At 37.8% G+C, this 12,650-nt stretch overlaps 2 protein-coding genes across 3 annotated transcripts; one reads left to right on the top strand and one right to left on the bottom strand.

Annotated features, from left to right (window-relative positions):
• The first annotated feature begins 1,229 nt into the window (after window positions 1-1,229).
• LOC149014833 (uncharacterized) lies at window positions 1,230-7,289 on the top strand. Of its 2 annotated transcripts, XM_089156313.1 has the most exons (12): window positions 1,230-1,976; window positions 2,117-2,257; window positions 2,802-2,868; window positions 3,133-3,216; window positions 3,557-3,673; window positions 4,046-4,486; window positions 4,578-4,984; window positions 5,116-5,215; window positions 5,322-5,381; window positions 5,460-5,546; window positions 5,744-5,872; window positions 6,668-7,288. In XM_089156313.1, the coding sequence occupies exons 2-12, from the start codon at window positions 2,223-2,225 to the stop codon at window positions 6,968-6,970; spliced, it is 1,830 nt and encodes a 609-aa protein (XP_089012439.1). In that variant the 5' UTR covers window positions 1,230-1,976; window positions 2,117-2,222; the 3' UTR covers window positions 6,971-7,288. The 2 variants fall into 2 exon arrangements, with proteins under 2 accessions (XP_089012439.1, XP_089012440.1); XM_089156314.1 differs by lacking the exons at window positions 1,230-1,976; window positions 2,117-2,257 and having other exon boundaries at window positions 3,116-3,216; window positions 6,668-7,289.
• Window positions 7,290-7,531: 242 nt separating this feature from the next.
• On the bottom strand, window positions 7,532-8,419 carry LOC149014834 (CAP (Cysteine-rich secretory proteins, Antigen 5, and Pathogenesis-related 1 protein) superfamily protein). The gene has a single exon (XM_089156308.1). The coding sequence runs from the start codon at window positions 8,390-8,392 to the stop codon at window positions 7,865-7,867; it is 528 nt and encodes a 175-aa protein (XP_089012434.1). The 5' UTR covers window positions 8,393-8,419; the 3' UTR covers window positions 7,532-7,864.
• Between the last annotated feature and the right edge of the window lie 4,231 nt (window positions 8,420-12,650).

Below are 12,650 nucleotides of genomic sequence, written 5' to 3' on the forward strand. Positions count from 1 at the left end.
TCATTTGCTAATGCATTATTGTACAAATTTAGATGATCATCTCAACGAGTTGGTTCAATCGAAAGAGGATTAGAGGATTGGAATGTTAGAACAAACACCAATAAATCACGAATTGAATAAGAAAGAAAATGAAAAGAATATAGATATTTTATATGATTCACACACTAATATAATGTACTATATACATCCATGGGTGAAAAAGAATAATTTTCACTATATAGGAGAAGAAAAGAATAGAGATTTTTCAACCAATCGTCAGAACGGTGTTGTAACAGTTCTTACTTAAACCCTATGGCAAAAATCTCAAATTTCTACTCATATTGTTTTTTGGTTGCGACTGGGAAAATGGTTTCGGTGGCTTAATTCGTAAAAAACCAATAACTCCAAGTGGGAGATCAGAGTTCGAATACCCCACAGAGGGTCACAGCCCATGGGTGTAAACCTGCGTATTATGTAATATCCCCAACCTTAATATATTAAAAAATCGCCTATTAACCAAAAAATATAATTTGTGAAACCACATCTACAGAACCCCACCCAACCAACTTTACCGTGTTTCACTCCCAAAAGCCATAGCTTTACGCAAAGATACTTCCTGTGGAGATAAAAATGGTGGGTTTGCTGTGGAGATAAAATGGTGGCATCACAGATTTACATGTGGGCGAGGTGAGGTGAGTCAGGTGCCTACTTCCTTCCTTTCTGGTTGGTAACCAAAACCCAGCAACAAACTGCCCCACATATCCACTTAGATCCTTTAACTACCTACTCTTTTGGACTAAAATACCGATTAGACAGACAGATTCATGTGTTTAATCTATTTACCTTTCTGCAACTCCAATAAGAAGCCATTAAAGATTGAAGCAGCGAAATCTCCTTCATCACCGTTGGAAAAAAGACAAGCTTTTTTATGCCTTTCACTATCAACCACAAGAAAAGGGAGGGGACCCATGCCCACCTTGCCACACCAACAAAATTCCTTCTTTTGCATCATTCTTGCCAAAGGTCAAGTGCATAAAACCATATTTTATTTGTTGATTCTGCGACAAACGTTACTACCTTGGCCACTGGAGGACAATTCAGGTCTCGCCATCTCCTACTTCCTGTAAGAGATTAGCCAAAAGAAACCCACAAAACCCAGTTCTACTTTGAAGCATCCAATGTTTTTTCCTTTATCCTTCTCCTTTCAGCCCTTTTGAGGATCCTTTTTTCCACTGCTTAATGCTCTTTATTTCTCTCTTCATAAACCCGAAACCCCACTTTTGTTATCATTAGTATCGAATCCTCTGCTTTAATAGTAATTAGTAAGCAGCAACGTCAAAGCAAAACATCTTTCATAGTTACAAGTTAATGACCAAAGACCCATCACTGTTAATGAACGGAACGGTCACCAACTCCTACTTGTTTTCCAACGGAAGAAGACTTTAATAAGAGAAGAGAATTTTAGGAAATAGAATGTGGAAGTTGGGTTTTTTAAATATTTTCCTCCACGCACAGCCATTGTTTCCTTCCATTCATTTGTCTTGACCTTTTAGGATCTTTGTAGAGAAAACCGTATACCTTGGACATTGACCTTGGCGTCTACCCTGTGACTTACTTCAATGCTATTAAAGGTTCGAAACCGATGATCTTCTTTTAATGCTAAAAGCCCACACCATTAAAAAAGTTCCCAGAATTCTTTTCTGTGTAGAAAAAAAGTTGCGAAATTGGGTTTCCCACTAAGAGGGTAGAGAGAGTAGTCAAAAGTTCCCAAGAGTACTTATGAATTCAAGCAAGCTCCTTTCCATTGACGTTTTGCTCAGGTTCTGTTTGCACCAAATGATCTCCTTCGAGTAGTGGAGTTCTTCTGGGACTTGGGTTGCTGCTGTGCTGTTGGAACAGTTGGGATTTCAAGTCTAATTGGGATCATCTCAGAAACCATTCTTTTCTTGTACATCTGGGTTTGGGTGCTTAGCTTCATCTTCTCTATACCCAGTCTGGTTAGTGGTGTTTGAATGTGGTTTCATTTTCGCTTCTGTTAGAATGGAGTTATTTCTGTGATGCAATAAATGTTTTCCGTCTGTTTCATCTCCTTTCGGGAGACTTCACTCATAATCTGAAAAACTTGTTGGGTTTTCAGCTTTTGTGGACGATTTCGATAATGGTGTTTTGATTCGCTTCAGACGAGTTATAATAAGGAAATACTTGTTAAGTGGCAGGATTCTCCTTCAAATCTATCGAAGTACATGAAAAGTGCTTCACGACACAAGCGTTCGAAGAGGTAGCTTAAGTTTTTCACTTTTTCTCTTATACTAAGATAGGATTCTGAAGTGGATTTTGTGGAGATTAGCTTCAACTGTTAAATGAGCTTGAAGTTCAAGCACAACATTACAGTATATTTGCCTTCCGACCGTTTGTATAGTTCCATTGGACCAAAATCTCGTCTACCCAAAACTTGAAAGAAGAGGCTCAGCAAAGAGAGGGAATTAGGAGTTCCTCCCATAAAAGCTTTTCTGTATCTCGTGAACCCTCTCTTTGCTTCTGTTTTTCTTATTTCTCCTTTATTACTTGTTAATAGTAGAAAATGTATATATTTCAACTACCAAAGCAGGGGTCTAATTCTCATTTCCTCTGGTTGTTCTAACATCATGGATCGAGCTGGTTCGTAGATATTGCTTTTGAAGCAACCAGAAACACCGTCTTAATCTGAATTTCTTCATGTAGACAGAACACTCCCCCCCCCCCCCCCCACAAAAAAAAAAAAAAAAACACAAAATTCTCGTCTTGATGAATATTTAGATTAATTTTTACTGGTTTGAATGCAGTTATCCTGATAAGAGACCCAAGGAAGAAGTTATGGGTACTAATGCCGAAACACCTCATCTAATAATGGTAAGTTTGGACCCCAGGGCTCGCTTTCCTCTGAATTTGCCAGTTGTGCTTGATATTCTAAGATGCTGGTGCGACAGCTCTTTCTTGGTCTAGAATACAAAGCCCTTTGTTTTCATGTCTTTCATAACCTTAACCTTCTATTTATTTGTTTGTTTATTCAACCTAATTACTAGATATTCAACCAGAAGAACTGCCTTCTGGTGGATTATAATTGTTGCTAGCATGTCCCTGAGTTCTTACTTTTTAGGTTTTGTTTGGTACAAGGACATGGGACAAGGGAAGGGCCACAATGAGTCCAAGAAGAACCAATCTCCTAGGGTGGGAGCACAAAGCTATTTGAAGCAAGAGGTATGGAGTTGAACTTGTATCCACAGATTATTTTGAACTTGTTAGATCTTCAAGGTTATGAAAACATATGGCATTTTTTTCCTAAGTTTAGGTTGCCTGGGTGTAATACTGACAAAAATAATGTCTTGTTCATTCTTTACTGAGGGAATGTGTATTCTAACACCTATGGTAAATTTTTTTGTAATTTCAAAATATGGTGGAGTTCAAGTCTAAATGGAATGGTCCACAGTCTGTGAGGTCTAGGTTTTGTGGTTAATTCCTCTTCCCAACCCACCCCACATTGAAGGAAATCAAATAGAAGTAAAAAGAATTTCTGAACAAGGTTTGGCCTCTTGTGCAGATTATGCAGCTTGAGAAACGATTACAAGATCAATTTGTGTTACGGGGTGCATTGGAAAAGGCATTGGGCTATCGGTCTTCCTCATATGATATTTCAAATGAGAACTCAATGCCAAAGGTAGTTCTTTCCGGTCGTCCCTTCAGTTTCATGGGCAGACAAGCATTTCCCTTGCATATAGGTTGAAAAGGATTATGGTAGATTTTAGATCCATTTTTGCTATTATTTTCTCTTACTATTAGTAGGATTCCCATCTTCTCTACCATCATAGGATGGCATTGAAATATTGTTGTGTTAATTTTCTTAGGTTTCTTGGTCAGACATTGCTCTTTTACAATGTCAACATGCTGTTCAAAGTCAGTCTTAGATGACATGAATTTTGTTTGAGTATATTCTATTTTTCTGATGAATAATTTCTTTCTCATTCCCTTTGCTATATATTAACTCAATTTATCTTGCTTCAATTGACCAAATGATTTTCTTTAAATTCAGCCTGCCAAGGAACTCATCAGGGAAATTGCAGTGTTGGAGTTGGAAGTTGTGTATTTAGAACAATATCTTCTCTCACTGTACCGTAGAGCTTTTGACCAGCAAATTTCTGCCTTCTCTCCATCTACAATGGATGAAAGAATAAGATCACCTTCATTCGCACAAAAGGATTTGTTTACGAATTTTTCTGGACGTGTTGTATCCTCAGAAATAGAAAAATCAACTGGTCATATGGCTTCTCCCCCATTACAAGAAGAGTCAATTGGAAAGATACAGAAAGATTTCAGTGATATCGGGAGTGCTGAAAAATTTTTGGATTCTGGCATTCACCACAGCCATTCTTCCTTGTCTCAACGTTCAGCTTGTCTAACAAGGGTCTCTCCACCAATGGACGCTCTAGATAGAGCTTTACGAGCATGCCATTCTCAGCCTTTATCTCAGGAGGTAGTCTGTTATCTAGTAGATTTTCAAATGGCCTGATTCAGCAATTTATAGGCCTCTCTTCTGATTATGAGTTGTGATGGTTTATTTACAGAGTGCACAGAATACCTCTTCAAATGTAATCAGTTTGGCAGAACATCTTGGTACACGTATAGCTGATCATATTCCTGAGACACCTAACAGGCTTTCTGAGGATTTGATCAAGTGCATGTCAGCTATATATTGCAAGCTTGCAGAAACCCCTCTAATGCAGAATGGCATTTCATCTTCTCCTTTCTCATCCTTGTCATCAGCGAGTGCCTTTTCTCCACGGAATCCGTATGATTTATGGAGTCCTCACTGCAAGAAAGATTCTTCTTTTGATGCACCTTTAGATAATCCTTTCCATGTGGAAGGGTTGACAGAATTCAGTGGACCTTACAGCACCATGGTAGAGATACCATGGATTTGTCGGGACAGTCAGAAACTAAATGACATCGATGACATGCTACAAAATTTTAGGTGAGCAATTAGGACACTTCTTCAAAGCTTTCATTTATGATGAACAATGTTTTAGAGGACATCATAAATATCACTTGCAGTTATTAGTTTATTGCACTTTTGTGTTTGACTTGGTGAATTTTTTCTCGTAGGTCACTTGTTTGTCGTTTGGAAGAAGTGGATCCTAGAAAGATGACGACTGAGGAGAAGCTTGCTTTTTGGATCAATGTACATAATGCATTGGTGATGCATGTAATAGCTGATGATTTCTTTGTACATTTAACTGATTTTATGATGGTTTTGACATCTTTATAAAATTCTATTGGTGCCATAACCTTTTCTTTTCCGTTGTCTGTAGGCTTTTTTAGCTTATGGGATTCCAGAAAATAATGCAAAAAGAGTGTCTTTACTTCTTAAGGTTAGCAGAGCCACTTTGATTTCTTTGAGAAGAAAATGCTGCATGGTTTTTGTATTCACATGTTTGTGAATCGTCCAGGCTGCATACAATGTGGGAGGTCACACCATCAGTGTAGACACAATACAAAGTTCTATTCTGGGATATCGTTTGCCTCGTCCTGGACAGGTAATTTTTTCCTTGTGGATGTCCTGAATCTTCCTTTGGATCATTTACCATGAAAGTTGGTATGAACATATTCCCATTCAATTACTTCCTCGTTTTTTAAGTTGACCTGTTTTGCACCATTTTCGTCCTTCTTTTCCATTTTTCTGTTTTATTATTATTTGGATTTCCACCTAAAGGCTGATTATTTCCCCTACCAGTGGTTCCGTTTGTTTTTTCCTACGAAGACAAAATTCAAGGCTGGAGATGATCGGCAAGCATATGCTATTGAACAACCTGAACCACTTTTACATTTTGCTCTTTGTTCAGGAAGCCACTCTGATCCTGCGGTAAAGCACTACCCTACTCCTATCTGTTGTTCTAGTTTTAATCTTTTTACCATGAGAAGTACTCTTGCTCCTGATGTTATTGTTTCATACTTTAGTTTGTTCTTGAACTGCTCTAAAACAGAATTTCAATCAACAACTTTACAACCTTGTCTTTTGAAGTGGCAAATCTTCCTGAAAAGCAAAATTTGTGCCTCTGTATGGTATATGCTACCCACATTCCCTTTAGTAGGCAGTTAACTTGATAAAAACCAGAATAATTTGGTTATGGTATGTTGTCTACATTTCCAACATTTTTTCCTATTAATCTGGCTGAGGTATAGTATGCTGGAAAATCTTCATGAAAAAGGATTTTCTGAGTCTTTTGGTCTTCCAATTCTGTAGCCTATGATCTTGCTCTATGAGTTTGTGACCCAGATTTCCTGGCAAAATTAGTAAAATATAATTTCAGGCAAAGGTTATCCGTTGGATGGTTTTGATGAATTGACTCCTGAACTTACCGTTCTAATCTCAATACGCTCTCCCACCTGATGAAATCACATATTTTTACTTAAAACTCTGGATTGTCTGAGGTATCCGGGATTATGTACTACATATTCCAATTGTATGATGTATTGGCAACCCAGAAGCAGTTTTCCCCACTCAACTACAAAATCCAGTTTTTCATAACGAGTATTGTTTAGAGCTTTTGTCAGAGCACAAGACAGATATGCAGAGTCCAATGTCTTCCTAGAGTTCTGCAACTGTTATGCTCCCTTAGAACTTTCATCTGACTGCTGTATGTTTTGAGGTCTGCAGGTGCGTGTGTACACACCCAAGAGAGTGTTTCAGGAACTTGAAGCTGCAAAAGAGGAGTATATTCGAGCCACATATGGGGTACGCAAGGAACAGAAGATCCTTTTACCAAAGATTGTAGAGTCTTTTGCAAAGGAAACAGGATTGTGTCCTACTGGTGTGGTAGAGATGATTCATCAGTGCATGCCTGAAAGTCTGAGAAAGACCATGCATAGGAGACAGTATGGCAAAACTCGCAAAAGCATTGAGTGGGTACCCCACAACTTTGCATTCCGTTACCTGATATCCAAAGAACTTGTGAAATGACAAAATGCATAAAACTTCAAATGATCTCGATGTCTAGGAAAATATAGAGATCATACGGCTCCAGAGGCTGGTTTTCTTCCCTCTACCATTTTTGCTTCGTCCATTTTTGTACAAAGGAAAGAGAAATGAAGCAATATCTGTAGGATAGTCTGGATAGGATGCCTTCATCTTGTATATTGTGATCCATTTTTATTTTGTATCATGTAATGAGAAGCGTGGTTGTTTTTGCAATTCTGTGCAATTAATCAATTTCTTACCTGAATATTGGCTGCAGATATAAGTTAGGGGAAATACTCGGAAATTTTATGTTTTCTACATCTTATTTCAACCTTTGGATGTGACTGATGGATATGTTTCATTGATCCATTATGATAAAATTCTCTTCCCCCCCCCCCCCCAAAAAAAAAAAAAAAAAAAAACAAAAATTCAGCAAGGAGAGGATCTTCAAAATCCTAGATTGAGCTGGAATGGTATTAGGTTTGGGTAATAAGTTAACCCGCCCCACAGTGAGCTGTCTTCATGTACTCACATCCTTACTACTGCTGCCCACATTTTAGCAGGGATTTTAATTCTCTCAACCAACCTCATTGAATTGGAACAAACTTGAGTTATTGTTGCCGTCCTGGAGCTGCATAAGGGATTGTTTGAATGATATGTGAAAATGGTGTCAATCGGTTGATTCAGTTCTTCATTGCACCTTAGGGAGCTGAACAGGGTTGAAAATTTTTTCAGAGTATTTCAACTTAACCTGACTCATGCTCAAAATTTTCTTTTACTTCGAACATAACAGAATGTTGGACTGAGAATGTGAACAAATCTGTAGTAACTGAACTGAATCTAAATCTAGAAAATGAGTCACATTAATTGAAGAACAGAGAAGAAAAACAGAGATCCTTAATAAGGCTTTTGCCCAACAAAATTCCCAGGAGGGGAATAGAGACAAATAGTGAGGCTGACATGCCCTGTACAGGTAGCTTGTGCACAGCCAACCTCTTGGGTATTCCTCCAAACCACCTGCTTGTAAACACCACACCTGTGGTGCGGCGCGCACGAGTTGTCAGTATAGTTATAATAGTCTTTCTCCTTCACCCATGCCTGAACTGCTGCACGAGGTGTCACAACCAACCCACTTGCCCACAACTGGTTTGCTCCATACTTTTGCCTGCTTCTCAGCACTGCAAATCCACAACTCTTCTTGTTCCTTTGGTACCTCGCTAGCCTGCTCGTCCGTGTCGCAAGGCTCGGACTCCACACCAGTGGCTGCACTCCCACTGCTGCTCTCGCTTGGTTATGCTCGTCCAGAAACTCTTCACTTGCATTCAGCTTGTTTGGAAGAGTCACGGCATCAACAGGGACAGCTATTACGTCCATTAATGCCGCTACTGAAATCAAGAAAAGAATAGAAAGTTGCCATGACTGCATTTTTTTTAAAGAGACCTTAAACTTCAAAGCTCTGTAAATTGGAATTGAAATCGTTTTGTTGATGAAGGTTGGTTATTTATAGTAGTAAGCTAGTAGTGCCATTAAAATATGATTTAACTGGGTCTAATTAAATTTGGGGTTCTTGAAGAAAGTGAATCGGATTCGATTAGTCGGTGGTTTTTTAGGAACGATGAGTCCATGAATTCTGGGAGGAAGATCTCTCTTGACTTTGTGATCTTCTTTTATGAGGGTTTTACAAAAGAATGTGACCGCACGTGAAGTGTATTAAAACAAAAAAGGTCAACCAGTCTTGGAGGGAACGCTACTGGAAATGTAACAGAATTTTCCACTAACGGAGTTACACCGTTGGATCATATTTATAAGCATTTAGAGGTGGCCCATTTATAACTTGTGGTAGAGTGGTAGAGTGGTGTGAAGGAAGCACAAACTTTTACTTTGAAAGAGAAGATCCAGACTCTGTCTTGAACTCCACAACCATTATTAGGAGTTTGGATCCCGAGTATAAGTCTATGCTCTTCACGCTTCTCTACCACACCTTAGAAGGTAAAAGAACTAATATCCTATCCATTCATCCATTTTTTGTATCCCAACATCACATCAAAGGGTTAAAGTCTATTTACAAGTCACATCATTTTAAAAAATATGTATAAATTTTCGAGGAAATGGATAAATTTCCAAGGGTAGATCACCTGTGAGTACTATAAAAATGAACCAAAAGTCGGATCCTTAGTGAACCTCTTATAGACAAAGTGTGAGAGAAGCACAAACCTCTAAACTATCTGGTAGAGGATGTAGACCTGGTTACTTTGTTTACCAGCTTGACCACCATGCTTTCTAAAATGGGCTGGGGTGTTTACCATTGGGCTTTCACCAAAAATTAAATGGAACGGGGTTTACAACTGGGCCCTGAGATGTTTATGGCTTGCCTCATCAGAAAATTCACATGGAATAACTTAAACATGGGCCTGGGCATTAGATAAGCGATTTGGGCTATGAGTACATACGTGCATTTTTTTGAATAAGAGATTTTTATACGTAGGAGATGGGGATATTACGTCAAACCCACAACCTCTTTACGTGCATTTTATGATAAGCAAGTTGTTGGAGGGATCATCAGATTTAAAAATTTTCTATTTGGAGGAAATTTCACGGATTTACGGATTTTGCTTCAGTACTGTGCAACTAATGCGCAATACTTGACTGCTTACGGTCTGGATGAATTCTGGTGGTCAATGTTTTTTTCTTGGTTTAAGTGATGTAGTTCGAAAAGAAAAAAAGCACTAAAATGGGTGATCGAGATTCAATCCCGACCACTAGAAAATTCATCTAGACTGTTAATACGCAGCACTGAAGCAAAATCCTTGTTCTACAAGCTGTGATCCAACTTTACTGATCAATGTGGTCTATTATGGGGTGGAATGCTGTCTCCCTCACGGTTTCGTGAATAGAAAGTGGGATCACTTTTGCACCGACCCTGGTTTAATTAAAATCAAAATGCTGGATTTTCTATCTTTGTACTGTAACTAGATACATCAGTCAACCCAGAAGTAGTCCAATTGGAATCTTAACCAAATTTTAAAGCATGACAAGTGTGAGTTGATCATCGGTGAACAAAATATCCACTGAGTTTTTATCCAAAGAGATCAAATCAAATAGATGCAGATGATATTTTTACCCAAAAAAAAGATGCAGATGACATCTCCTAAGCCATAAAGGGACTAGCTTTTAAAGATACAAATTTTTTTCTTTGGGGGAATGATGAATCCTCCTTTTAGTTGTAGCTCACGCGTAACATATTCTTATCTCTTCACATTTTATACAAGAGATTGTTGTTTTGTCGTGTAGCACTTGCATCAAATAGAAGGTCGATATATATACACGTCAATACATTTGACTAAGATTTTTGATGTTATGAATTTGAATTATTATTTTATTCAATCTTGTGTCTAAAAATAGAAATCATCTCATAGATTTTTAATTGTCTCACGCCTCTAAAGAAAAAGACCTTGTCAAGGTTTCACTTTTGATTTTCCTTTTTTCAGATTAATCTAGATAAAACAAGGTTAGAGTTTTTCAAATCCTAACCTAACCTTGGCACCTTATAGTCAGACAACTCTAATCTTTGATTCAGTGTTTTAGACCCAACACAGATAATTTTGATTGACCTGGTTTGGCTCTAAGGTTTTGTCATCCCATGCAGTAAAAAGAAGGTGATGTGTTACTTATTTTCCAAAACTTTGACAATTTCATCACAACCCACAAATAAATGGAATTGGAAGAAGAGTTCTAAACTACTAATCAAGGTAATAACAGTATAACACAAGCAGAAATCATATAGAAAACCATATTATTGTTAAAAATGCCATCTTGGGGTCCAAGCTTTCAACTCTATATATAGCAGCCCAACCCTGATCTTAGTGCTGCAATTTTCAAGATCAAACTTAACCCCTAGATTATTTTAGGCTCAGTTGACCAAGTATTTTATATGTTGCCCTTATCTTTGCTGTAATCTTCTGATCAATGTTCACCCAAAAAGAAAATTCTTCACACAATCAATATGAATTGATATGTGATGCAGCAAAGACTTTTAGGTTGAACTGAATCACTTTTTACCAAGAAAGTCTATCCATGCCTTGTGTGTGGAGACTTCTGTTGCTGATACTGTCTTTACTGATAATGTCCTGTTCAGACATTACCTACACCAGATAATTTGCTGCATTTTTTCTTTCCCATTTCCCTTTCCCTTTCCCTTTCCCTTTCCCTTCAACTGCAAAATTGAAACAAAGCATATGGAAATCTGAAATCCTTCATTTGGCAAGAACACTAGGGAGAAGAAAATTCATACAAAGCCAAAAAGGGGGTAAATTTTCAGTTTTGATTTGAGGAAGTCCACACTTATAATTATACACATATAGCACAACAAAACCCATGAAAAGTGAGTCACTATTTCAGTAAATTAAAGAATAAGAGTCGCTAGATTGACCCTTTCCCTGTTCCTATGGATCATAAAGATAAAGTTCGACCTGGAATCCTCCCATTCCGGCGATGCCGATTAATGTCGGAACCTGCAAGACTCTTGCTATTCTTTCTATATCGGGACGGAAAACTCGAGGCACGTCTACTGGAAAATGGAGATGATTGTAACTGCAAATCCTTTTTACGAAGAGCGGTGGCAGCTCTGATGGCGAGAATGCACAAATCGGTGAGAGAAGCAGGTATATTTTGTTTTGAAAGTGGCAAGAAGAAGTATATTTGCCCTAATTGCAGCTCTTCTTCATCTGATAATGGAGGAATGCAGGAATCAACGTAGATAGACTCCGCGTTGCAGAGGAAGCAATTGGGATTTTGAGAGATCAAAAACCCAACTCTCGTCGGTTCCCTCAACTCTTGTAGCTTCCCGTCTTCATGGATTACCATTGCTTCTGATTCATGGAAGATTTCACTTCTCCATTTTCCAAGTTGAGTCGATACACAGATACCCATTGCCACGTTTTCTCTAGAACAGATCGACAAGCCAAAGAAAATGGGAAAAACACTCAATCAAAGAGAGAGGAGAGAGAGATTTGTGGATTAATTTGTAGGTTTGGTGAGAGTTGTTCAAGGGGTTTCCTCGTTTTCTCTTGGTATATATAGGTAAACTCTCCCCATGTGAACCTGAAAGAAACCGAGTAAGAGAAAATGAGAAGTTTTTTATGGTGTTTGTTAGAAAACTAGTATTTGAAATCCATTACCAAAAAAATAAAACAAAATTTTTTGTTTGGTTTTTGTCCCAAGTAAGGGTGTTAATTCGGTACGAAACACGGTATTTGTTACAATGGTATCAAATAAAATACCAAACCATACAAATATGTCATATCATATTTAAAACGATTTCGATATTTGGCATTGTATTTGTTCATACACTATATATCACTTATCAAATGACATATCGATGTTATACCATATTCATTTAGTCCGACATAAGTAACACACGGTATAAATTAATACCCTTAAAACATATTAAACTCCTATATATTTGTATTATATTTGTCTCTATTGACATCGATATGAATCAATTCTAATAGGTCAGATTGAGCTATTTTGATCAAACTCTTACATGTGCTTTTGGGTTTTGGATAAATTTTTTTTCATATGTGAAAAAGAGAATCTCCCAATGGCGATATGAGCATATTGATAAACATGGAGAACCAAAATTTTACCTTATTAGGTTAAGAGATTCATGGGTGAATGAAATCAT

Source organism: Hakea prostrata, chromosome 5 (genome assembly GCF_041222555.1).
Source record: "Hakea prostrata isolate BN-2017 chromosome 5, UWA_Hpros_2, whole genome shotgun sequence".
NCBI classification, from domain to species: domain Eukaryota; kingdom Viridiplantae; phylum Streptophyta; class Magnoliopsida; order Proteales; family Proteaceae; genus Hakea; species Hakea prostrata.

Coding starts and splice junctions, on each gene's coding strand:
- LOC149014834 (XM_089156308.1), bottom strand. CDS start 8,392: ATGCAGTCATGGCAACTTTCTATTCTTTTCTTGATTTCAGTAGCGGCA.
- LOC149014833 (XM_089156313.1), top strand. CDS start 2,223: ATGAAAAGTGCTTCACGACACAAGCGTTCGAAGAG. Junction 2,869..3,132: donor AAACACCTCATCTAATAATG/GTAAGTTTGGAC, acceptor GTTTGGTACAAG/GACATGGGACAAGGGAAGGG. Junction 5,382..5,459: donor GAGTGTCTTTACTTCTTAAG/GTTAGCAGAGCC, acceptor TGAATCGTCCAG/GCTGCATACAATGTGGGAGG.